The 26,314-nt window shown below is 57.5% G+C and overlaps 2 protein-coding genes across 2 annotated transcripts in view; both read left to right on the forward strand.

Annotated features, from left to right (window-relative positions):
- The window catches only part of KLHL22 (kelch like family member 22), a 32,657-nt gene extending 20,683 nt beyond the window's left edge, over window positions 1-11,974 (forward strand). The window contains exons 6-7 of the mRNA XM_081114065.1: window positions 5,166-5,399; window positions 11,002-11,974. Of these exons, the coding sequence (XP_080970191.1) occupies window positions 5,166-5,399; window positions 11,002-11,364 (597 nt within the window). The 3' untranslated portion in view covers window positions 11,365-11,974. The remainder of the gene's footprint in view (window positions 1-5,165; window positions 5,400-11,001) is intronic.
- Window positions 11,975-16,450: 4,476 nt separating this feature from the next.
- On the forward strand, window positions 16,451-25,836 carry SCARF2 (scavenger receptor class F member 2; the record flags this gene model as incomplete). Its single annotated transcript, XM_081113727.1, has 12 exons — window positions 16,451-16,938; window positions 17,417-17,695; window positions 19,855-19,913; window positions 20,007-20,127; window positions 20,267-20,836; window positions 20,958-21,176; window positions 21,306-21,434; window positions 21,981-22,084; window positions 22,157-22,274; window positions 22,510-22,625; window positions 23,228-23,380; window positions 24,153-25,836. 12 exons carry the CDS (start codon window positions 16,451-16,453, stop codon window positions 25,058-25,060), a joined length of 3,264 nt encoding a protein of 1,087 aa, XP_080969853.1. The 3' UTR covers window positions 25,061-25,836.
- Window positions 25,837-26,314: the final 478 nt, after the last annotated feature.

A 26,314-nucleotide genomic window follows, 5' to 3' on the forward strand; every position in this document is an offset into this window, starting at 1 on the left:
GGGGATGGCATGGGGGATGAGTGGGGCTCTCCCTTGGGCTCTACGGAACTAGCTCTGGGACCTTGGCAGAAAGGAGCTCCTGCCTTCCTGAACCTCTTTCCACACATCCCCTCTTTATCTCTCACCCTTCCCCAGTCCCCAACGGCCTGAGACTTTGACTCTTGGGAGCTAGGGGACTCCATGGTGAGTCCAGCTCCTCTCCAAGGTCGGGGTCTCCTACCATGATTCCTTTCAGGCAGGGAAATCTGGCATGTTCCTCGCTCTCAGCTTCTTTGGGGAAGGGAGCCCCTCTAGAAGGATACTCTCTACCCCATTCTGGAGAAAGGAGCAGATTTTGCATGGGAAATATCAGGACTCCTTGAGACCTGGTGGATGAGGATGAACTGAATTCCTCTCTGCAAGGGTGCTAGATGGGAGTGAGAGATGTGTGGGGGAGGAGCCTGAGGGATCTTCGTCTGGGAAGCTGTGGTTCTCCAGTCTGGCCACAGAGGGGCACCCTTAGCCTTTAGTCCAGCGGTTGCCAACCTTTTGGACCTCAGCGACCACCAGTTTAGTTAACTTCTTCCTGACTGCCAGTGTTCCTTACTTCATACATTCATTTATTCAGCAACTATTTATTAAGCACCTATCCTTTTTCTGTTTTTGGTTTTTTATTTTTCACCTACCCTTTTTCTAATACCTGTGGATACAATGAGGACAAGAAATGACAAAGGTTCCCCCATGGTGTTTACAGCCTAACCACTAAATAAATCTGTAAAATAATTCCCAATTGTGGTAAGTGCGATGAGGAAATTAAGAGGAGGTTGTGCTAAACAGGGCTCGGGGTGGGGAGTTGGGGGCGGGGGGCTTTGGCAGGACAAATCTAGATAGACTATTTGGGGAGGGTCCATTTGACGACATGTCAGACTAAGGGAGGAAGGACCTTGTAGGCCAGGAGGGGACTTCATAGTTTATTCTGAGAAAGGGAAAGTGCTCGTGAAGAGAAGAGGAGTTAAAGAAGCAGGAGCAAGGACAGAAGTTCTGTGCTAGGGTGGAGGTTATTGGAGAAGGAAGAAGATGGATGGGTTTGAGGTATAGTTTGGAGGTAAACTGACCAGACTGTTGGAAACTAATAAGCAGCACACTTCTAAGTAATCCATAGTTCAAGGGGGAATAATAAAAATACCTTGAACTAAATGAAATGAAAAGACAATGTATCAAGATTTATTGTACCTAGCTAAAGTTGTTCCACCAGGAAATTTTGTAGCACTAAGAGCATACATTAGATTATCAAATCAATAGTCTAAACTCAAAGACCTGAAAAAAGAAGAGCAAAGTATATCCAAATCAAACAGAAGAAAGGAAGTAATAAAAAGAGCAGAAACCAATGAAATTAAAAGCAGATAAACAGTAGAGAAAATCAACCAAAGAACTGTGTTTTTTCCCCCCACAAGATCAATAAAATTGACAAACTTCTAAAAAAGACTGACAAAAAAAAAAAAAAAAGAGAGAGAGAGAGAAGAGAGAGAAGACAGAATTAAAAATATCAAGAATGAAATTGGGCATTCCTACAAATTCTGCAGATGTCAAAAAGGAATAATACAAACAACTCTACACATGTAAATTTGACAACTTAGATGAAATGGATCAATTCCTCAAAAAAACTACAGTCTCCACAACTTGCTCAGCATAAAACAGATAAAATTGAATAGCTCTATACCTGTTGAGGAATGTGTACTATAGGCCCAGGTGATTTCACTGGAGAATTCTTATTCTCTCAAACATTTAAAGAAAAGTTGACACCAGTTCTGTGTGATTTCCCCCCAGAAAGGAGGAGAGAATACTTCCCAATTCATCTTATAAGGTTAATATTACCCTGATACCAAAACTGACAAAAACAGTACCAAAAAGGGGGACAGGCCTCTTATAAATATACATATGAATATCCTTAATAAAATAGTGGCAAGTAGAACTCAAAAAACAACAAAACAAACCACCACACCATTGCCAAATGGGGTTGATTATAGGGATGGAGGCTAGTTTCGTATTTGAAAGTCCGTTAGTGTAATTCACCATATTGAAATCATATGGTCATATCAGACAATGAAGAAAAATACATTTCACAATAGTTATCCTATTACCAACAGACTTAACGGTAAAAGACTGATTTGAATGCTTTTCCCCTACGGTGGGGAACAGGGTAAGATATCTGCACTCACCACTCTTAATTCAGTATAGTCCTGGAAGTTCTCGCCAGTGAAATAAGGCAACAAAAGAAAAAAAAGGCATGCAAATTGAAGAGTAAGAAATAGCCGTGGCTGGTGTGACTCAGTTGGACATCGTCCTGTGCACCAAAAGGTTGCCAGTTTTTGTTATTTTAAAAAAATATATTTTATTGATTTTTTACAGAGAGGAAGGGAGAGGGATAGAGAGTTAGAAACATCGATGAGAGAGAAACATCAATCAGCTACCTCCTGCACGCCCCTCACTGGGGATGTGCCCGCAACCAAGGTACATGCCCTTGACAGGAATCGAACCTGGGACCCTTCAGTCCGCAGACCGACGCTCTATCCACTGAGCCAAACCGGTTAGGGCAAGGTTGCCAGTTTGATTCCCAGTCAGGGCACATGCCCAGCTTGTGGGCTTAAACCCTGGTAGGGGGTGTGCAGGAGGCAGCCTATCAAGGTTTCGCTGTCACATTGATGTTTCCCTCTCCCTTCATCTTTCTAAAAATCAATTAAAAGTCTTTTTAAAATATAATCCTCACCTGAGGATATTTTCCCATTGATTTTTTTAGGGAGAGTGAATGGAAGGCGGGGGCGAGAGAGAAACACCAACAAGAGAGAGACATTGATTGGTTGCCTCCTGCATGCCCCACAGTGGGGATAGAGCCCTGACTGGGAATTGAACTGTGATCTCTTGGTTCATAGGTTGGTGCTCAACCACTGAGCCATGCCAGCTGGGCAATTTTTTAAAAATATATTTTTATTGATTTCAGAGAAAAAGGGAGAGGGGTAGATAGAAACATCAATGATAAGAGAGAATCATTGATCGGCTGCCTCCTACACCCCCTACTAGGGAACAAGCCTGCAACCAGAATTGCACAGTGATCTCCTGGTTAATATGTCGATGCTCAACCACTGAGCCACGCTGGCCGGGCTAAAAATCTTTTTAAAAAAGCAAAGTAAGCCTGGCTGTTGTGGCTTAGTGAATGGTTAAGCATCAACCCATGAACCAAGAGGTCCCAGCCAGGGCACATGTCTGGGTGGCTGGCTCGGTCCCCGGTAGGGGGCATCCAGGAAACAGCCAATCTGTTTCTCACATTGATGTTTCTCTCTTCCACTCCCTCTCTCTAAAAATCAATGAAAACATTTTTTTAAAATGACAAGTTGCAGAATGAGAGAAATATTTGCGAATCACATATCTGACAAAGACTACGTGACATATATAAAGAACTCTCAAAACTCATCAGTAAAACACACACACAAATAGACCCATTTAAAAAGAAGGCAAAAGACTTTTATTGAGGATATACAGATGGCAAACAAGCACATCATTAATTATTAGGGAAATGTATATTAAAGCCACAGTGAGAAGACCACCTCTCAAAATGGCTAGAATTAAAAATAGTGACAACCAATGACAAAGTGGAGAACACAGATTAGTGGTTGCCAGGGGTTACTAAGGGGATTCAGGGCAGGAAGGCAATAGGTGTGACTATGAACAGGCAACAGGAGGGATCCTAGTGAAGATGGAAATGTCCTGTGTTCTTAACCGTGCCAACACCAGCATCCTGGTTGTGTTGTACTTATACAAGCTCTTACCACTGGGGACTCTGAGTGAAGGGTACATGGGGCCTTTATTATTTCTTAGACCTACATGCAAATCTACACTTACATCAAAATGGAGTTAACTTTTAAAAAAAACAATCTCCCTAGTTCTCCACCACTGATGGGCGAAGACATGCCCACTGCTCTGTCCCTTGCTCTGCACTCTGTCTATGCCACCCTGCATAGTGACTCTCCCTGGACCAAACCCTGCAACCTCCACACCTCATGGGGCTCCTCTCCCCCAAAACACACAGTGCCCTGCCTTGGGACCCACTGGTACAGCAGGAGGGCCTTACATGTGGTAGCTATGAGATAGGAAGTCCTTGGGCAGGAGTGACTAGCGTGAGGAGTGCCTGTGGTGGGGGCTGGCTGAGCACAATGGAAAGCACATGAAAGGTGGAGGGCCAAAATTAAAGGCAGGGTGGTGTATTCTCTTCCCACACACAATCCCATAACTTAAAATTAACATAAAAAAATTTTTTTTCATTGATACTTAGAGGGGAAGGGAGAAAGATAGAAACATCGACGAGAGAAACATCCATCAGCTGCCTCCTGCACGCCCCTCACTGGGGAATGAGTCTGCAACCCAGGCATGTACCCTGACCAGGAATCGAACCAGCAACCTCCTGGTGCATGGGTCAGTGCTCAACCACTGAACCACACTGGCTAGGCTAAAAATTACTCTTGGTGTTCTTCTTATTATTTTTAATACTCACCTGAGGGTATGCTTATTGATTTTAGAGAGGAAGGGAGAGAGAAACATCAATATGAGAGAGAACATAGATTGGTTGCCTTTTGTATGAGCCCACCAGGGATCAAACCCACAACCTAGGTATGTGCCCTGACTGGGAATCAGACTCACAACCTTTCAATATACAGGACAATGTTCCAACCAACTCAGCTGCACGGTCAGGGCTTGGTGTTTGATTTTTTGACTTTTGCACCTCACTTTTCCCCTCACTGTACCAGCCATCATTTGCAAGTAAATATTTTGAAAGCGGGGTCAGCAGGTCTGGAGGATTGGCTGGCCATTGGGAATGGGGAGAGGTGGAGGTAGGCAACAAAGGTGGGTCAGGGGTTCCCAGAACTGACAGATCCCGTTCTTCACCTGTGGAAGCTCAGGCTCTGTAGAATCATTCCCCATTAGGAAAAGGACATGGGTGGGTGACTAGACAGTACGCCCAGCAAAAATCCAGGGAGCTTTCTCATCTGAATGTGAAGAGGAAATCAGTGAAGCCAGGAAGTGTCAGGCAGTTGAAGGGTAGGAGCAGCCTTGGCAAAGGCCGCTGGCTGCCCTCCCTCACTGCTCTCTTGCCCCCTCCCCATCTGCCCCTGTTCTCTTGATGGCCCATGTAGGTGTATGCCCATGCTGGTGCCACACTGGAGGGGAAGATGTACATTACCTGCGGCCGCAGAGGGGAGGACTACCTAAGGGAGACGCACTGCTATGACCCAGACAGCAACACCTGGCAAGCTCTGGCGGATGGGCCTGTGCGGCGGGCCTGGCATGGCATGGCCACCCTCCTAGACAAGCTGTATGTGATCGGGGGCAGCAACAATGATGCTGGCCAGAGGAGGGATGTGCACCAGGTAAGTGTGGCTGGGCTGCCTTACACACCTGTTGTTATTCTGCCCCTTCCAATTGTTATGGATGAAAAATTATTTGTAACATGTGCCTCCTTTTTATTTTTTTTACTAGAGGCCCGGTGCACAAAAATTTGTGCACTGGGGGTGGGGGGTCCCTCAGCCCGGCCTGTGCCCTCTTGCAGTCTGGGACCCCTCGGGAGATAACGACCTGCTGGCTTAGGCCTGCTCCTGGGTGGCAGAGGGCAGGCCCAATCCCTAGGTGCAGCCCCTGGTCGGGCTCAGAGCAGGGCCGATTGGGGAGTTGGGGCGCCACCCCCTGTCATGCACAGAGCAGGGTGGATCAGGAGGTTGCGATGCCACCCTCAGTCACGCTCAGGGTAGGGCCGATTGGGGGGTTGGGGCACCGCCCCCTGTCACACTCAAGGCAGGGTCGATGGGGAGGTTGCGGCGCCACCCCCTGTCACGCACAGAGCAGGGCCCATCAGGGGTGTTGGGGCTCCGTACCCTGTCACGCACAGAGCAGGGTCAATCAAGGGGTTGAGGAGCTCCCCCCTGTCATGCACAGAGCAGGGCTGATCAGGGGGTTGAGGAGCTCCCCCCTGTCACTCACAGAGTAGGGCCGATAGGGGAGTTGGGGCACCGCCCCCTGTCACACTCAGGGCAGGGCGGATCAGGGGGTTGGGGTGCCACCCTCCATCACCCACATAGCAGGGTCGATCAGGGGGTTGGGGCGCCGCCACTGTCACACTCAGGGCAGGGCCGATGGGGAGGTTATGGCTCTTTGCAGCTGGTCACACACCCTTCAGGGTGGGGGTCCCCACTGGGGTGCCTGGCCAGCCTGTATGAAGGGATGATGGCTGTTTGCAGCTGGTCACACACCCTTCAGGGTGGGGGTCCCCACTGGGGTGCCTGGCCAGTCTGGGTGAGGGGCTGAGGGCTGTTTTCAGGCTGGGACTGAAGCTCCCAACTGCTCCTTTTTTTCCTTTTTTTTTCTTTTTTTAATTCTGAGCCAGCTTTAGCTCTGAGGCTCCAGCTCTTAGGCCTCCACTCCTGAAAGCAGGTATCTGGTTTCTTTAGGTTCTACAATCGAAACTCTGTATCAACTCCAGGTCTGAGATCCCGGCTAGCTGAAAGCTGGTTTCTGGGGTTTTGTTTAGCTTCTATTTTTGTAACTATGTTTCAGACTGCCAGCTCAGAGGCCGGCAAGGCAGGCGGGGAACGTTGCAGTCCTCCGTCACTGAAGCAAGCAAGTCTCATGTTAGTTTCAAGCTGCCTGGCTGCCGTCTGCCATCTTGGCTGGCAGTTAATTTGCATATCTCCCTGATTAGCCAATGGGAAAGGTAGCGGTCGTACGCCAATTACCATGTTTCTCTTTTATTAGATAGAATATTTTTATTGATTTCAGAGAGGAAGAGAGAGATAGAAACATCAGTGATGAGAATTATTGATCGGCTGCCTCCTGCAAGCCCCCTACTGGGGATTGAGCCTGCAACCCGGGCATGTGCTCTGACCAGAATCGAACCTGAGACCCTTCAGTCCACAGACTGATGCTCTACCCACTGAGACAAACCAGCTAGGGCTGTTTTTTGGGGGTTTTTTGTTTGTTTGTTTGTTTTTAAGCAGTTACAGATTCCAGCAAAAATATTTTTAATGATTTTATTTTTCAGTTTGGTTCGTAGCAGATTTGAACAGAAACTAGATAGAGCACAGAGGATTTTTGAAAGTATGAAAATACTTTTGTAAGATATTATAATGATGGGTACATGTGATTAGACATTTGTCCAGACCCATAGAATGTACACCACCAAGAGTGAGCCCTGCCCTAACCGGTTTGGCTCAATGGATAGAGCGTCGGTCTGCAGACTCAAGGGTCCCAGGGTCAATTCCGGTCCAGGGCATGTACCTTGGTTGTAGGCACATACCCAGTAGGGAGTGTGCAGGAGACAGCTGATCGATGTTTCTCTCTCATCGATGTTTCTAACTCTCTATCCCTCTCCCTTCCTCTCTGTAAGAAATCAATAAAATATATTTTAAAAAAGAGTGAGCCCTAACTATGGATTTTGGGTGATTATATGTCAGTATAGATTCATCAGTTGTAACAAATGTGTCACATGTAAGGGTTGTAAATACTGAGGGAAGCTGTGCATACGTGGGAGCAGGGCATATACAGGAAATCTCTATACCTTCTTAATTTTGTTATAAACCTAAAACTACTCTAAAAAATTTTTTTTAATTAACAGAAAGTACAGAGATTTTCCATATTAGCCCCATTCCCACTCACACACACACTGTCGACATCTCCTACAAGAGTGAGACATTTGTTACAGTTGATGAACCCACAGTCACCATTATCATCCAGAATCCACAGTTTACATCAGGGTTCACTCTTGATGGTATACATTCTGTGTGTTTGGACAAATGTCTAATGACATGTGCCTGCCATTATAATCATATGGAATAGTTTCACTTATTTTTATTATTATAAAAACCTTAATTGTAAAGTTAATATAACCACATTGCAGAACCTTTAAATAATGGAGAAGGGTGAAGAAAAACACGCATAATCCAGCCCCATGCCACTATTTTTTTGTCCTTCTACCTATGCATGGTTTCCACCCAATTATAGTTAAAGAACCTCCCATTCTACTTCTGGCTGAAGTTCATCGAGGATGTCTTCCAGTTACTATTTGATCTCCATAGCCACTATTTACCCCTACCTCGCTGGCTGTGCAGAATTCTTTCAGACTAGTGTATCATTTGGGTTGGTCTAAGTTTTAACTGTTCCAATAACATAATAAGTACTATTTGCTTTATAGAGCTTTTCTGGTATATTGGATTATTTCCTTAGGCTAGAGCAGTGGTTCTCAAAGTATGGTTCCCAGACCAGTAGCATTCACATTATATTAGAACTAGGGACCCGGTGCATGAAATTCGTGCACTGGGTGTGTGTGTGTGGGTGTCCCTCAGCCCAGCCTGCCCCCTCTCACATACTGGGAGCCCTCAGGCGTTGACCCCCATCACCCTCCAATCGCAGGATCGGCCCCTTGCCCAGGCCTGACGCCTCTGACAGAGGCGTCAGGCCTGGACAGGGGACCCTCATTTCCCCCCATCACTGGTTCTGCCCCCAGCCCAGGCCTGATGCCTCTGGCCCAGGCGTCAGGCCTGGGCAGGGGGCCCCCCAGACCCCTCCGATTGCTGGCTCTGCCCCTTGCCCAGGCCTGATGCCTCGGCCAGAGGCGTCGACCCCCATCACCCTCCGATCGCCTGATCGGCCCCTTGCCCAGGCCTGACACCTCTGCCAGAGGTGTCAGGCTTGGACAGGGGACCCCCATCTCCCCCCGATCACTGGCTCTGACCCCCGCCCAGGCCTGAGGCCTCTGGCCCAGGAATCATGCCTGGGCAGGGCACCCCCATCTCCCTCTGATGGCTTGCTCCACCCCCCGCCCAAGCCTGACGCCTCTGACCCAGGCTTCAGGCCTGGGCAAGGGGACCATCATATCCCCCCAATCCCCAGCTCCGCCCCCCACCCAGGCCTGATGCCTCTGGCCCAGGCATCAGGCCTGGGCAGGGGACCCCCAGCTCCCCGCGGTTGCAGGCTCCGCCCCTGCCCAGGCCTAACGCCTCTGGCTGAGGCGTCCAGCCCGGGCAGCGGGGACCTGCAACTGCAGCAGCCCCGCGATCGTGGGCTCCGCTTTAGGCCCAGGCAAGGGACCCCTAGCTCCCCGGACTGCCAGCTTTGACCGTGCCCAGCTCCCATCGCTGGCTCCACCCCTCCTTCCTGCTATCACTGGCCAGGGCAGCAAAGGCACCTGATTTTCCGATCATGGCTGGGGGGCAGGGCAAAGGCGGCCCCAGGGCCGCCTTTGCCCTGCCCCCCACCTCTTAGCCTCCCGCTGGGTTTCTGATCACTGTCAGTGGCAGGGGGCTTCTTCCTGCTTTCCCTTTCGCCTCCCTGCATTGTGCCTACATATGCAAATTAACCGCCATCTTTGTTGGCAGTTAACTGCCATCTTAGTTGGCAGTTAATTTGCATATAGCCCTGATTAGCCAATGAAAAGGGTAGCGTCGTACGCCAATTACCATTTTTCTCTTTTATTAGTGTAGATGCACTAGAAATGCAGGTTCTCAGGCCCCACCCAAGATGCGCTGAGGAAGCTCTGGAGGTGGGCTCAGCAATCTCTTTTTAAACAACCTCCTTCCCCCAGTGGTGAGACCAACTGAACTCTAGTGTATTTGTTTCCTGTTGCTGCCATGACAATGCACTACAAATTTCACAACTTAAAGCAACATACCTATTTTCCATATCCTTGTTTGCTCAGGGTTTTGGCAGATTCAGTTCTTTGTGGTTGTAGGACTGAGGTCCCTGTTTCCTTTCGGGCTGTCAGCTAAAGGCCCTTTACGGCTTCTGGAGACCTCTGCATTCCCTGGCACGGGGCCACTTCATCTTCAAAGCCAACAACGGCAGGTTGTCCTCCTTCTCATCTCTCCTGTCACATCTTCCCTTCCACTTTCAAGGGCTTGTGAAACCAAGTGGTTCCACCAGGATAACCTCCCTTCTCCATGTTCACATCCTTAATCACATCTGCAAAGTCACTTCTGCTGTGTTAAGTAACACAATTTCTAGGAATTAGGACATGGCCTTTGGAGGGCTAGTATTCTGCATATTCTAGCTGGAGAACCAAAGCTGATTATTAAGTTAAAAAGGTAAGCTTTGTATGGCTCTTAATACATATTGCCAAATTGCTTTTTTTCCTGGCTTGTCAGACAAGTGCATAGCAGTATAGCTTCACTACATCTTCACCAGCATTTGGTTTTATGGGTTTTGGTTATGGTTAGGTTATGTTATTGTTAACAGTTGACAATTTTTCCTGACCATTTTTTTTACATTTTTAAAAAATATATTTTTATTGATTTCAGAGAGGAAGGAAGAGGGAGAAAGAGAAGCATCAATGATGAGAGAGAATCATTGGTCGGCTGCCTCCTGCACACCCCACACTGGGGATTGAGCTCACAACCCAGGGCATATGCCCTGACTGGGAATCGAACCCTGACCTCCTGGTTCATGGGTCAGTGCTCAACCACTGAGCCACGCCAATCAGGCTATTTTGCATTTTTTGAGTTACTAGTAGGTTGAACATTTTCCCATGTATTTGTTTACTGTTTGGGATAATTTTGAGAAAAGAGAACATTGAGGGTCATTAGCAGTAGCTATATCCATATTGTATTTGCACCTCCACCTGGTGTGGGGTGCTGTCGGTGGGGGTAGGGTTGGGGGCGGGGGGTAAGGATATAACGTGGGACCTCAATCACCTTCAGTCTTATGGAGGGGAGAGAACCAGTACCACCAGACCATGGAAAATAACAGCGTGCCAACTGGAAGACACCCACACACTGGGGGCCACAAGCTGAGGGCCCTGGAGATGGGACAGAGTGTTAGTCTGGCCCTTGGACAGGATGTTTTAAACACTGGCCCTAAGCCCTTCCTCCATGGGTCAGGGTTTGCCCACAGCCCTACATGTCCCTCAGCCTTGGTTCAAGTCCAGGGTCTGGCCAAGAGTGCTGTCCCAGCAGGTGCCCCAGCTTCACTCGGGCCTTGGCTTTGCAGGTGGCTTGCTACAGCTGCACATCCGGGCAGTGGTCATCTGTCTGCCCACTCCCAGCGGGGCATGGTGAGCCTGGCATTGCTGTGCTGGACAACAGGATCTATGTGCTGGGTGGACGCTCACACAACCGTGGCAGCCGCATGGGCTACGTGCACATCTATGACGTGGAGAAGGACTGCTGGGAGGAGGGGCCCCAGCTGGACAACTCCATCTCGGGCCTGGCGGCCTGTGTGCTCACCCTGCCCCGTTCCCTGCTCCTGGAGCCATCCTATGGGACCCCTGACCGCCAGGCCGACCCGGACTTCGCCTCGGAGGTGATGAGTGTGTCTGACTGGGAGGAGTTTGACAACTCCAGCGAAGATTAGGGCTCTGGGGCTGGTGTCAACAGGAAGAGAAGGGTGGCAGGAGCTCCGAGGGCAGCCCAGGCCAGAGCACTTTACCCCAGGGCATTAACACCCTTCCTTCTGCACCCCAGCCGGCTGACTCTTGCCTCCCTCCCTTCACATCAGCCTATCTGCCAGCTTGCAGCAGGTCTTTGTGGGGCTCTGTAGGTCGGCTGTGGATCACCGTGCAGGGGGAAGTGTTCAGGAAGGCTCTGGTCCCCTGAAGGGGTTTACCAGGCCTGCTGCTCCTCAGCTCACACAGGGTGTGCCGTCACCAGCTGTCTTGGCCTCCCTGGTTCTGGTCCCTGCTGGGCTGAGAAGGTGCCCTCCCAAGGGATCTGGGCACTGGCACCGGGGTGAGGCGGCTGAGATATATTGAGCCCCCTTCTGTGGGCAGGGGTAGGGTGGGCCCCTCACCTACCCAGCAACCAAGAGGGCAATTGAGAGCTCCCAAGGACTGGAGAAGGAGCAGAGTTGCATAAAGTTGCTTGAGACTGGTTCTAGTGATAAGAGGATCCCCTACAGCTGGGCTTTTCTGACCCCATGTTGTTGATAAATGAAATAAATCATCTTACAAAAGGTATGAATTGTTCTTGTGGCTGTGGCCTCAATTTCTTTCACAACCTGTCCGAGGCTGCAGCACTGGGAAGCACCAGTTCCCTTCTGGGGTGAACGTTACTGGTGGGAATACTGCTCTGGTGTGGGATTTGGCAGTGGGAGGCCAAAATCCTGTCTCAAAGGCAAGAGCACAGTACACTCACCAGCTAGAAGGGTGCCACCTAGAGACCCGCCCTAGTCGGTGACAGGTGGTCCCCTGTCTGCTGGAGTGCCTTCTCTGAGGAGTAGCTCTTTGAACAGTTGGCAATACTTGGGCCCCAAATAAAGCTCATCCTGAGGTTCAGGAAGGGGGCTCCAGTGCCTGGGGAGGGAAGCCCTGTCAGGATGGGCTCCTTCCCACTTCCTGGATCCCAATGTGTGACGGGAGTGGGAAGCTGCACTTCCTACAGGTTCGCCAGGTGAGTTAACTTCTTAGCACATCGGCTCCCTGGTGCAGTGGGTGGACCTCTCTGCACATCAGAGCGTCCACCTGAACGAGCTCCTGCCTGCCCAGGCTCTGCACCAGCAAAGCCGCCCCGCCCGCGGGGTCTGTGACTCCTAGGGCTCTGTCCTCTCCCCGTCTCAGAGACCACTGAGCCTCCTCTGTTACTTGGTGCCTTGCCCAGAGCCTGCTGCGACTAGCACCATGTCATGGATGGGAGGGGAGCAGAGAGGCAGTGTGAGCTACTTAATGGGAGGAAGGCATGTGGAGAGGGACGGAATCAGCTGCTTTGGGTTCTCCTTCTTGATTCCTTAAGGACTTTGGGGTGTGGGGGTTGCTGCCTGCTCCTCAGGGCTATGCATGTGACCTTCTTTGCTGTTTCTTGGGGGCTGGGTACTCCTGAGGAAATATGCCCCCACTCCCTAACCCCAACGTGACCTCATACACCCCCACTTCAGGGTGGCAAGCTCAGTGTGACCCTGGCAGGTCACTTCCAAGGGGACAGGCTGGCCACATTCTCCAGTGTCTTCTCCCCTGTTCCCGAGGGTGAATATGAGAACATGGGATCAGAGTAAGGACCCAGCACAGCCTGTCTGCCACCACCTTACAGGCCAGGCTAGCAGTTTCTGCAGATCCCAGAGGTTTCTGGGAAGGAGAGTCCCAGAAATGCTTTCCCCACCCCTTATCTTCAGTATGTCCCAAGCTTGGTGCTATCTCCCCACCCAGAGCCACCAAGGCCTGTCCATAACTTTACAAGTGACCTCTGGTCTCAGGGGATGAGAGGGAGGTCTTTGACGCTGTGAGCATGGGCTGGGTTAAGGGATCCTGAAAGCTGGGCAGCAACCTGGCCCTGCCACTGCAGCCTTGGGGCCCTGCCTGGCATTTGTGGCAACACTTCCCCCACCTCCTGCCCATGGGCCTCAGCAGCCCAGGCTCCCGGGCCCTACATTCATGCCTTCACTTGGCTTGTTGTTCATCCCATTTCTGCCTATAAAATCCTCATCCTTCAAAGTAGATCTCCTTCAGGAAGCCATCCTGGCCAGAACTGGTCAGCTTGGGCTCTAGGCTCCCACAGTTTGCCTGTGTGATGGTCTGGGGGTACCAGGGTACCACAACTTCCTCATCCTGATATTCACCTGGCACCAGGCCAGGCACATGGACCATCATTCATTCCACCCGCACTTCTCAGTCTCAGCAGCGTGGTGGTGTCTGGGACAGATATGGACCCTGCCTTCAACACCAGATCTCGCCGCGACGGCACACATGCAGCGGGCTGTGGGTCTGAATGAGACATGGCTGGGATGGTCCGTGTTCTGCAGGCAGCGGGGGGCAGCCAGATACGAGATTAGGAAAACTACACTGGTTGGTATAGAGATGGGGTGAGTAGAGATCTGAGACATTCAGGAGTGGAGGCATTGCCCAGTGGTGTTTGCAGGTGGGAATTTGGGGGCAAGGAGCCGTTGTGGGGGAAGGGGAAGAAGGTGATGGAGTCTGAGGTGCCTGTTCATGAATTCAGTCCAGCTGGGGTGAGTGCTTCCAGCCCTGGGATCTGTGCCTCTAAAGCTGGGAAGGGAGCAGGGCTGCCTCAGGCTGCTGGGTGTCACTACCACCACATGGACCTCCGTTGGCCTCTGTTGGTGGCAGCCAATGGGGGCCTCCCTGGGAGGGGCCCTGGTACTGGGAGGACACTGCTGAGGTGAGGGTCATGTCTAGGAGGAACTGCCCAGAACTGGTTTGGCCATGTACTTGTCTCCAAGAAGTGTTTGCATTTGTGATCGCAGCGGACTTGCCCTTCCAGTCCACCCAACTGTGACCAGCATGGCTGAGTGCGGGGCCCTAACCTCAGAAGCCCCCTACCTGCTGCTTTCCATTCCGCCCTCTGACAGCCTGCCCTGGACAGGCCCCTGGCTCAGCCAGCCAGGTGTGTCCTCAGGCTTGGGCCTTCCGGCGGCCCTTGTTCCAAGCCTCCTCCTCCTTCAGTCCTACCTTCCACCTTGACAGGCCTCCACATAGCTAAGGAAAGACGCCACTCCTCCCTCAGGGGGTCTGCCTCAGCCTGCGTCTCAAGAGAAGGCAGCTACCCGCTCCCTGCTCAGGGCCTCCTGCCAACTCTTAAGTCCTCAAAACACATGGTCATCTTTACTGGGACCTGGCTGCTCTCCTTGCTCCATCCCCAGACCTGCCTGCCTACCCTGCTCCATGGGTCCTGGGCGTGGACCTGTCATCCCCCAAAGCAGCAGGCACCCCTCTACGTCCCAGACCCAGTTTCTCTTCCTGGCAGTCCCCGTAGGCCCTGTTCCTCTTAATCTTGTTCCCCTTCCTCCTTGCTTGCTGCCCCTGCTCTGCTCTGTGCTGTCACCCCTGCTCTCTCCAGCCGGGGCTCCACCCTCTGCACTTTTCCCTCTGATCCAGCAGCCTTCTCAAGCAGGTTCCTAGACCCTTTCAACCCCTGACAAGGATTGCAGGGTCTCTGTCCCGGAGCTCTTCCACCTGCTTCCTCTGCCTTTACCCCCACATTCTGGGGGAGCCCATGGCCGGGCCATTCTATCTCCCTGCCATCTCTCCAATTCATTCCTACGAGAACCCCCTCAGCCCAGGCCTCTGGTCCAGACCGAGTCTATCCACAGGCCTGAAGCATCCTGCTCCGTCCACTGCAGGCTTTGCACTGAGTGTGCAGAAGAGGCTGGCCACCCAGCTGGGCACCACAGGGCTTGGGGAAGTGAGGGGGGCAGTGCAGCAGAGGCGGCCTTGACCTGGGTTGTCTGTGGGACATCCTCCCATGGCCGATTCCGAGGCGCTGGGGACAAGGGGGACTTTGGTGCGTCGCGCTCTTGTCCCCCAGCTCCCTTCCTGCCCTGGGCCTGGCCGCACAGTGAGTTCGCAGGGGTGGCTTTTCCACAAGGTCTGGGGAGGGAAGGGAAATACCGGGGGACCGAAGATTCCTCGGGTGGGCCCCGTGGCCCCGCCCTCTCCCGGCGCTCGGCTGGCCGCCTCCAAGTTCGCCCCAAGTTTGAGAGCTGCCGCGTGGGGGCGGGGGCCGCGCGGAGGGGCGGGGGCGCGGCCGGAGGGTGGGGTCTGGCGCGCGGGGCGGGCGCTGCCGCCTGGCCGGCCGCGGCTGGCCCGGGATCAGGGAGCCGATGTGGAATTTCCTGCCCGGCCCGGCGCCCCTCCTGCCGCCCCCCGCCCGGCCACGCACTCCGCTTCCGGCCGCTCTTGCTGCGGCCGCACCCGCGTCCGCGCCCGCCCCGCGCCTGCCCCGCGCCGCATGGAGGGCGCAGGGCCCCGGGGGGCCGGGCCGGCGCGGCGCCGGGGAGCCGGAGGGCCGCTGCCGCCGCTGCTGTCGCCGCTGCTGCTGCTGCTCTGGCTGCTGCCCAGCCCCGGGGCGCCCGAGGAGCTGAACCCGCGCGGCCGCAACGTGTGCCGTGCGTCCGGGTAGGAGCCCGGCCTGGCTGGGGGAGGGAGGCCGAGGAGGACGCTCGGGGCCGGGGGAGAGGGGAGACCCGGCATGGGGGAGGGTGGCATCCGGGACCTCCCTGCGCCCAAAGCGCCGGCCCCTTCAGCCACCCTCGCCGACGCCGGCTCCGCTCCAGGCCGAGACTGGGCACCGGGCCACGACGGAGCATCCGAGGATACCCCGGGCGAGAAGTCAGCAGAGGGGAGACGGGGTGCAGTGGGCGCCGGGAGGGGTTTCACACGGGGGCCGAGATTTCAGACCTGGAAAAAGGGAGCCTTGGGCGGGGTTGTGCAGGCCGTAGGAAGAGGTCGGGGAAGGGCATTCCAGACAGATGGAATGGTATGTGCAAAGGCCCGCGGCGTGAGTGTGACTCCAGCTCCGAGGACGGTGAGGGTCGGAGGCGATGGAGCTGTGCGGTGGGGGCGGGCGCCGGGAGGTCCGGGGCAGTGAGACTCGAAGGACCGATCCGATGAGTTTCTTGGAAAGCGCGGGCGCGGTTGGGAGGCGGGCGGTGGTAGAGGTGGGCATCGAGGAGCGGTGCTCAGAGGGAACCAGAAGCGGGAACGGAAAGGACAATGACGTGCACCGGCTCGGAGTACGTGAAACTCCCGGTGGGGAAGCCAGTGTGGGACAGGCACGCGACAGGCCTGCCGGGGGCGGGGGGCGAACATCAGAGGGCGCAGGAGCTGGAGAACCAGGTCGGCCAGTCGGAGGCCACGGCGAGGTCGGGACATCTCCGCTTGGGGGCAAGGAGCCGGCGTGTGGGGAGGAGCCGCGCGGGCGGGAAGCTGGAGCGGCTGCCGTGGGGCACCCAGCTGGGTCCCGTCGGGGCGCCCCGGGCCGCTGAGCTCCGGGAGGCCGCGTCCTGGGGCTCGGCCGTCGCCCTAGACAAGGGGCTGCGAGGGGGCCGCGCGGGGTTTCCGAGCTTGGATCCCGAGGCGCGCAGACCCCTCCCCGCTGCGAGCCCCGCCTCTGGGGCGGGGGCCGGCCAGGCCCGCCATCTGCTTCGCATCGACGCCGACACAGCCTCCCGGGCCTTCCCGGCCCCAGGAATGCAGCGGCGGTGGCGGGCGGGGCCCTGCCTGGAGAGGGGGAGGGCGCGATCGCTGCGGGCCCTGCCGCTCAGCCTCAGCTGTTCCTCCCCTCGGGGTCGGTGCTGGGGATCCGGTGGGTGGCCGGCTGGAGCTGTCGGAAGCCTGAGCCCTTCGCTCCCACTCCCCGCAGCCCTGAGACCTCCCCATGAGGCGGCCTTTTCTACTCGCCAAGAGCTCGAGTTTGGGTTTCAAATCCTGTTGCTGCCGCTCTCCCCCCTGTGTGGCCCTGGGCGAATCGCTTCACCTCTCTGGGCCTCCCTCATGCAGTGGAGGGGGTGACTTCATGGGTGGAGCTGATTAATGGGAAGGACAGCCGCTCTTTTCTGTTACTCTCCCAAGGCTCCCCCCAACAGTTCCCTTTCCCGAGAGGTCAGAGGACCAGGGGAGGGGAGCAACAGCCAGTAAAACCCATGTATCTCACGTGTGCCAGGCCTGTGGTTGGTGCAGGGGCGCAACAGGGGAGACAAACACCCCTGCCCGGGTGGTGGAGGAAACTTACAGCAAATCATCTGCCATCCAGCACGTGCTAGAGGTGTTCAGTGGGGAGTGCTGCTTCCCTAGGGTGATCTGGGAGACCCACTGCGAGGTGATAAGTGGGCAGAGGCCCACGGAAGAGGAGGCAGTGCCTTGTGGTGTCCAGGGTGAGGCTCTGAGTGCAGAGGTCCTGGGGAAGGACCTGGGGGCTGGCCAGAGCCTGGGAGGGGGGGTGGTGGTGGAGAGGCCAGAGTAAGGGTGGCCGACCACAGTGGGGTCTGCCCACTGCTCTAAGGACTTGAGTTTTTTGAGGGCCATGGGAACTCCCCGGGGGCTTTGTGCAGAGGAGGGCTGGCATCTGACAAGGGTTGACTCTCAGGTGGCAGAGGAATGAGGGGCAGGGGGGCAGAATGTGGGGCCAGTTGGGGGATCAGGGAAAATCAGGGAGAGCCAGGGTGGCTCTTCCAGGCTGGGGCAGAGCAGGGGAGAAGTGGCCTGTCCCATCCTAGATCCACTCTGAGCGTTTGTGCGCGGAGTCAGGGTCAGCTCTGGGGATTCGGCCTCCCAGCCTGCAAGGACTGGACTTCCCTGTGACCAGCGGCAGCTAGGCGTTCAGTGTTGGAAGGAGGGCCCCCTGGAGGGCTCCCAGGCTTGGATTGTCAGCATGTAGATGGGACCAGTGAGCTTCCAGAGAGGAGAGAGCCTGGGGGTGGGGAAGCCAGAGGAGGGGTGTCCACGGGGGGCAGAGGAGAGGCAACTGGTATAGGAGCCTGAAGCCTGTTCAGTGTGGGCTGGCTGAGCTCTTCGTTTGTGCCAAATGCTTGAGACATCTTGGAGTAATCTTCCTGCCAAACCCATGGGCTCATTCTACAGGAAGGAGCCTGAAGGTCCGAGAGGTTGAGTTCTGCGCCCAAGGTCACATAGCAAGGGGCAGAGGCAGGCATCAAATCCAGCTTCCTGGCGCCCTACAACAGGCTCTCACCCGCAGAGTCACGTGGCCAGGCAGGAGGCGGTCGTGCTTCCAGGGCCATTCCATCAGGAGGACACCTGCAGGGGCTCTCCTCCCAGGGACTTGGGTTCAGAACTGGCAGGAAAGGCCGGGGGTGATGGACCTGCTTGTAGATGGGCACCCGGGCCCTGGGGCAGGCCTCGGGGGTGCAGGTCAGGGGGGGGGGGCAGGAGAAGCCTTCGTGTTCCCTGTGTCAGGCATCCAGTTCAATTTGTGGAAAATCAGCTGAGCCCCCTTCCTCCCCTTTGAGGTTTTTATGGGTCCTGTTCCCAGGTCCCACGTCATGGGCCTGAGGGAGAATCGAGTTATTTTGTGGGGTGAGGTCCCAAGGCCCCATCCAGGGTGTGCTGATGTCCTGGAACATCCTGGGGACGTGGGGCATCTTCTGAGCGGGTGATGGGGGGCAGCCTTTCCCTTCCCAGCCTGGACCACTCACCCAGGGTCCGTAGGCCCCCTCCCAACCTCTCCCCATCCCGGTTCCTCTCCTTTGGAGAAGCCCCCTCCTTTTCTCTAAAATGAATGGCTGCTGTGTGCCTTTAGGATTCGGATGAAATTCTTCTAGGTTTGATGGGACCCTATGAACCTGCGTCTGAGCATCTGTCCCTCCTCAGCCTACTTTGCCCCCCAAATGTGGGCACCCCGCATTTTAGCCCTTGTGCGGGGCCTCCAAACCTTCATGCCCACACACCCCATCAGCCCAGAGTTTTGGACACTGTACTACCCTGAAATGTGAAGGTTCTAAATGATATGCCTCCTACTGAGGTGACTTGTACCTTGTAAGCCAAATAAAATTAAACAAGATTTTAAAAACATGTAAGTAGGTGCTTTAATATCTCCTTCCTACACCTCAACTCTTGCCCTGGAGACCTCCCAGTTTTACCTCCCTTACGCTTGTGGAGAACTCCCCAGGTGTGCCCTGCCCCTCTAGGAGGCACCTCCACTGAGTGGATTCCTCACTGTGTCTACCCACCTCACCCAGAGGCTGCACATCTGCCTTGGCACTTCAGAATGCCACACTTGAGCAGGTCCTGGAGATCCAGGGACCTTTCCCCAGCCCCGGTCACTGCTGCCCCTCCTGGGACACCTGGGGTCTCTTTCTCAGGCCTAGTGGCTGGGGAGGAGGGTCCAGAGAGTTAGGTGGGATGGGGAGACCCTGTAGAGAGAACTGGGAAGTTCTTAGAAGTTAGGTCTATTGGTGGTCTGCCCTCTGCACCTCTTGGTGCCATATGCTGGAGGGCTGGAATGTGTGTCTCATTCGCTACTACTCTCCCAAACCTACAATAGTTCCTGACCCTCATACACAGCAAGGCCATGATAACCACTCCCCCAAGGCAGAGTGGAGGTTGCAGGAAGCCCCTGCCATGAGGGGGATTGGGGCTCAGGCTCCTCTCTCTGCCTGCAGCTCCCAGGAGCCCATGTGCTGTGCCGGCTGGAAGCAGCAGGGGGACGAGTGTGGGATCGGTGAGTGGGACATCCTGGGGACCTGGGCAGTGGGGGTGGGGGCAGTGGGTGGGGGCTGGAGGCAGGGCAGCTCAGGTCCCCTCTTGTCCGCAGCGGTGTGCGAAGGCAACTCCACGTGTTCGGAGAACGAGGTGTGCGTGCGGCCTGGCGAGTGCCGCTGCCGCCATGGCTACTTCGGTGCCAACTGCGACACCAGTGAGCGCTGGGCAGTGGGGCTGGATTCTAGAGAGATGGGCGTGGTCTGTGAGAGGGGCGGGGTCTGATCCGGGAACCCGATCCAGCGTGAGAGCCGGTTCCCCGAAGCCGGGGTGGGGAGTGGGTGGGGACTCTGGCCGGTTCAGGGTGGGCCCCAGGCTCCCTCCAGAGTGCCCGGGCCTGCCACTCTCTCCGCTCATCCCTGCAGAGTGCCCGCGCCAGTTCTGGGGACCCGACTGCAAGGAGCTGTGCATCTGCCACCCGCATGGGCAGTGCGAGGATGTGACCGGCCAGTGTACGTGTCACGCGCGGCGCTGGGGAGCACGCTGCGAGCACGCGTGCCAGTGCCAGCACGGCGCGTGCCACCCGCGGAGCGGCGCGTGCCGCTGCGAGCCGGGCTGGTGGGGCGCGCAGTGCTCCAGCGCGTGCTACTGCAGTGCCACGTCGCGCTGCGACCCACAGACGGGCGCGTGCCTGTGCCACGCAGGCTGGTGGGGCCGCAGCTGCAACAATCAGTGCGCCTGCAACACGTCTCCCTGCGAGCAGCAGAGCGGCCGCTGCCAGTGCCGGGAGCGAACGTTCGGCGCGCGCTGCGAGCGCTACTGTCAGTGCTTCCGCGGCCGCTGCCACCCGGTGGACGGCACGTGCGCCTGCGAGCCGGGCTTCCGCGGCAAGTACTGCCGGGAGACGTGCCCCGCCGGCTTCTACGGCCTGGGCTGTCGCCGCAGGTGGGCGCGGGCCCCGGCCGGGAGGGGGCGGGGGCGGGGAGGAAGAAGGACAGGCCGCCAAAGGAGGCGGGGGTTAGGTGGTTCCGGGTCCCGCCTAGCCTCCCGCCCCTTCCTTCCCTAGATGCGGTCAGTGCAAGGGCCAGCAGCCGTGCACGGTGACGGAGGGCCGCTGTGTGACCTGCGAGCCCGGCTGGAACGGCACCAAGTGCGACCAGCCTTGCGCCACTGGCTTCTACGGCGAGGGCTGCAGCCACCGCTGCCCGCCATGTCGCGACGGGCACGCCTGCAACCACGTCACTGGCAAGTGCACGCGTTGCAACGCAGGCTGGATCGGCGACCGGTGAGCAACCTGTGCCATAATCGGTCCCAGTCCCGCTGCCCCACCGCCCCTGATGCCCTTGGTGGAGGGCTTTGTGGGCTTGGGTTCGTTTGCCCCCATTTCCACTAACCCTCCTCCCCGCGTTTCGAGGTGCGAGACCAAGTGCAGCAATGGCACTTACGGCGAGGACTGCGCATTCGTGTGCGTCGACTGCGGCAGTGGTCACTGCGACTTCCAATCCGGGCGATGCCTGTGTAGCCCTGGTGTCCATGGGCCCCAGTGAGTGCCCGGGGCCTAAAGGGGGCGGGGGTATGAACCTGACACAGGGCTCCAGCCAGACGCCCAGGTGCTTCTATGTTGGTGGGACCAAGGCTTGACCCTTCAACGTTGGCCCCCTTACCTTGGCTAAGGAATGACAACAGACTCTTTCGAGCCGGCACTTTGAGCTGGATCCGACGTCCAGTTCAGCCTGTGGTCAGTGGGCTCCTGAGGTGCACCTGAGCTGGTGTAGAGCGAGCGGGGACCTCCACTTACAGCCAAGGGCCTGATGGGGCAGCCCCTTTCCCATCCACACAAGAGTCAGTCTCAGGGATGGGCACTGCGGCCCAGTGGCCACTGGCCGGTCCCCCAGGCTCCTTCCCACTGGTGTGCACACACATTCATTTCTAAAACACGGATCGCAGAGTATGTGCCCCGAAGTGGAGGTGGGCATCAGTCCTTAGAGAATAGAGCTCCAGGACAGGGGTTAGCCAGCCGCAGGAGCCAGGGTGGGAGGCATCGCGGAGGGTCGCTGTGGCCCTCCCTGAACCTGCGCCTCCCTCGTAGCTGTAACCTGACGTGCCCGCCCGGGCTCCACGGTGTGGATTGCGCCCAGGCCTGCAGCTGCCATGAGGACTCGTGCGACCCAGTCACTGGTGCCTGCCGCCTGGGTGAGTTGGTGCGCTGGCGGGGGGCGGGGTGGGGAGGTTGCTGGCACCCTCCCTGACCCTAATAACCGACAGAGACCAACCAGCGCAAGGGTGTGATGGGCGCGGGCGCGCTGCTCGCCCTGCTCCTGGGTCTGCTGCTCTCGCTACTCGGCTGTTGCTGCGCCTGCCGTGGCAAGGACCCCGCGCACAGGTGAGGCCCCACGCGGCCCGGCTCTCCTGGGCTCGGGACGCACCCTGTCAGTCGCGCTGCGGGGCCTTTCGGTACCCACCTGTCTCCCGCCTGGCCCTGGCCCCGCCCCTGGCCCCGCCCTCTCTTTAGCTCAGGCCCCTCCCTTTCTGTTTCCGCTCCCTCGGAGAATGAACCTCCCTCACGGCCCCGCCCCCAGCCCCGCCCCATTCATTCAGGCCCCGCCTCCTCCCCGCAGGGAGCTCTCACTTGGGAGGAAGAAGCCGCCACAACGACTGTGCGGACGCTTCAGCCGCATCAGCATGAAGCTGCCCCGGATCCCGCTCCGCAGGCAGAAGCTACCCAAGGTCGTAGGTAAAGATACCCGCACAGGGTCTCTGGGGGACCACCTTCTTCCGCAAGAGGCTGCTGGGAAATGGGTGTGAAGGTGTCGGTGTGGGGAAATGCCGGGCCCTGAATGTTGATGTGGGTGGGCGTGGGGGTGGTGCGACGGAAGAGAAGGAAAAGGGGATGATAATGTGCGCAAGCCCAGGGAGGAAGGTAGGAGACCTAGGTGTGCAGGCAGGTGTGGGAGGTGCTTGCATCTGGGGTGCCATGAGGGTGTGTGGACATCTGGGTCGGACAGCCCCCCCCCCCCAACTCCCCAGTTTGTAGGAGTATATGTTGGTGTGTTCACCTGGAGTTGTGGTACCTGTGCAAGGGAATTGCTGGCACCAGTTGGCAGGAGAGCGTCCTGCCTGGGTCCCCTGCAGTGCCCTGGGTCCTTTCTGGAGCCCTCTGCCTTACCAAAGGGCCCTGGGTTCTGCTTCTGTTGTCACTCTGCCTGTTGAATTGCCTGTGCCACCCTCAGGCAGGGTAGGGCTGGTGCTCCATCATTTGTGGCAGGAGGGCTATGGAGGGCACAGGCTCTGAGGCAGGGCACGCCCCCTGGCAGCCGTGCCTCCCTCTTCCCCTAGTGGCCCATCACGACCTGGATAACACACTCAACTGCAGCTTCCTGGAGCCACCGTCGGGGCTGGAGCAGCCCTCACCATCCTGGTCTTCCCGGGCCTCATTCTCCTCCTTCGACACCACTGACGAAGGCCCTGTGTACTGCGTGCCCCACGAGGGTGAGCACACTCTGCTTAAGCCTCACTCCGGCCCAGGGAAATGCTCCAGCTTAAAAGATCTCTGTGCTCCGGGGTACAGGCAGCATGGAGAGGGATGGTGTGGTGGTGCTGTTAACGGGGGGTTGGGCTCACAGCTGAGGCTGCAGAGCGGGGTTCTGTGCTGCCCTGCGTTGAACTGAGGTGGGGTCTGGGGAGATGGGTGGGCTCTCTTTTCTCTAACCACAGCCCAGGTTCATTTCCGGGAGAGAGACCAGGTAGAGAGAAGGTTCTGGGCCCGAGTAGGAGTTGACAGGAGGGGAGGTCTACAAAATATGGGCACACACCTTGGCCCACAAGCTGCAGGAAGGAGCCTGCCTGGCTGAGATTCTGGCTTCTTTCCTACCCTGCCCATCCACCTGGGTGACCTTGGGCAGGTGACTAACCTGAGCCTTAGAAGCCTTAGCTGTTAAAGGAGATGTAATCCTCCTGCAGGTGTTAAAGGGTTCCATTTGATGATGGTGGGTGGCCTCCAGGCAGGAAATGTGGGGGGAGGGGAGGGGGGAGGTCGAGGCCAGGCTGAGGTTGGATGGAGCTTTAGCTGGGAGCGTGCCTTCCACCCCCCAGCATTCAGCCACAGCTCGGGGGGCTAAGAACTAGATTTGTGGTTAGCGCTTTGGGTGCCAGGACGAAGCACCAGCGAGGGCCTAAGAGAAGGCGAAGGTTTGTGCCTGGAGGCTGGATGGCTCGGGCACGCTTTCTGTTTGCGGTGACCGCCCCGCTCATTCTCTGTCAGAGGCGGCAACCGAGAGCCGAGACCGGGAGGTCCCCATCGCCCCAGCGGAGGCGCAGGCGCCGGCCCCCGCGCCCGTGGCCACCCCGGCGCCGTCGGAGGAGGCGACGCCCCTCCCCGCATCCTCCGACAGCGAGCGGTCCGCGTCCAGTGTGGAGGGGCCTGGCGGGGCGCTGTACGCGTGCGTGGCCCGGCGCGAGGCCCGGCCGGCCCGGGCCCGGGGAGAGGCTGGAGGCCTGTCGCTTTCACCGTCGCCGGAGCGCAGGAAGCCGCCGCCGCCCGACCCCGCCACCAAGCCCAAGGTGTCTTGGATTCACGGCAAGCAAGGCGCTGCCGGCGCGGCCCGTGCGCCTTCACCGCCTCCCCCGGGCCTCGAGGTGGCGCCCAGCCCCAGCAAGAGGAAACGGACGCCCAGCGACACCTCGGCGCGGCCGGAAGAGCCCGGCAGCTCCCGGACCCAGGACCCGACGCCACGGCCCCCGGGGCTGGCCGAAGAAGAGCCAGGCCTGGCCGCGCCCTCCCCGCCCCGGGCTCGGGCGCGGGGCCGCGGCCTTGGCCTCCCGGAGCCCACGGACGCTAGCGGCCCCCCGCGCAGCGCGCCCGAGGCCGCTTCCATGCTGGCCGCCGAGCTGCGCGACAAGACTCGCAGCCTGGGCCGCGCCGAGGGGGCCCCGGGCGCACACAGCCCCCGGGAGAAGCCGGCGCCGCCGCAGAAGGCCAAGCGCTCGGTGCTGCCGGCCTCGCCGGCGCTCACGCCCCCCGCGCCCGAGGCCCCGGGTCCCGAGAAGGCGGCGGCTGGCGCACCCCTGCCCGACACCCCCCGGAAGAAGACCCCCATCCAGAAGCCGCCGCGCAAGAAGAGCCGGGAAGCGGCGGGCGAGCTGGGCAGGGCGGGTGCGCCCACCCTGTAGCGGGCGGCCCGCAGCTCCGCCGGCTTCGCAGCGCTGCTTGCCACCCCCTGCTCCGCGCCCGCTGGGCGGCTCCCGGGCGCCCCGGCCTCGCGGGGGGGCCGAAGTCATGGGTCCGGAGGGATCCTGGGTCTCCCTGGCTCAGGCCCCAGCGGCGGCTCCCAATGGTCAAGGCCTGACCGGCGCTTAGCTGACGGCTCCCTTTGCATTGGCCGAGTTACGTAGGGCTCAGGCCAGCCCGGGTCTCTAAAAGGCCAGGACGGGAGGGTTCTGCCCGGAGACCACCTCTTACTGGCCTGGTGTGCACTTGGCTGGGCCTGCCTTCTCATTGCCTGAGGCCAGAAGCACTTCTGCCCCGTCTGCCTCTCATGGCCAGGGCCTGGCGCCTCTGGCTGGAGCCTCCTTGCCTTCCCGCAGCCCCAGGCCCTTTCCCCTGGCGGGGCATCAGGGTCTCTGGTTGACCAGACCCTGGGGAGGAGGGCTGGCCTCTGCTCCCCAGGAAGCTCAGCACCCAGGGCTCAATCCTCCCCACCCTCCCCTTTCCTGCTCCCGCCGCCCCAGCCTTCCCAGCCCTGGCCCCTCAGCCGTCAGCTGGTTTTGATGGCCTCCCACCACCCCACACACTGGTGGGAACCCCAGGGGCACTCCAGTAGCCTGAGGAGACATATTTATAGGCCCCCAACAGGGCTGCTCCCCCCTCATCCGGGTGCCCCAGGATGGGCTCCTCCCGGCAGGGGCTTGGCCAAAGCTTTCTTAATAAAGTGCCTTTTCCCCCTCTTGCTCTGACTGCTTCCTGTCTGCGGAGCCGAGGACAAGGATGTCGCCAAGCTGGCACTCACACCCCCAGGACCCCTAACCTGAGCGGAGCCTGGGAGTCCGGGGATGGGTCTCCCGGGACCACGTTGGAAGCCAGTTGTGTCCATCTGCCTATCATTCATTTGTCAAGTTAATTTCCCACCCACCTTGGCCCTCCCCATCCTCCCAGGATGACCAGTGGGTCAGAACAAATCAGGTGGAGCCCCTTGACGATAAGGCGTGGGGGTGTGGGGCTGCGTCTGACCTATGCTTTCCCTTCTGGCCACTGTTGTTACACTTGGGGGCTCCGAGCTGTTTGGTGTGGCTAGGTCAGGTCAGAGGCTGGGGCCAGGGGGCAGTGGGCCACGGGCACAGCCTCCAGCCTGGCCTCATCTGGCACAAACAAGGCAGCCGGGCACTGCACAGAGCCCCGCTGTCCGCCTCAATGGGCTCCTTGTCCTC

Source organism: Myotis nattereri, assembly GCF_964212035.1.
Source record: "Myotis nattereri genome assembly, chromosome: 19".
Lineage (NCBI taxonomy): Eukaryota > Metazoa > Chordata > Mammalia > Chiroptera > Vespertilionidae > Myotis > Myotis nattereri.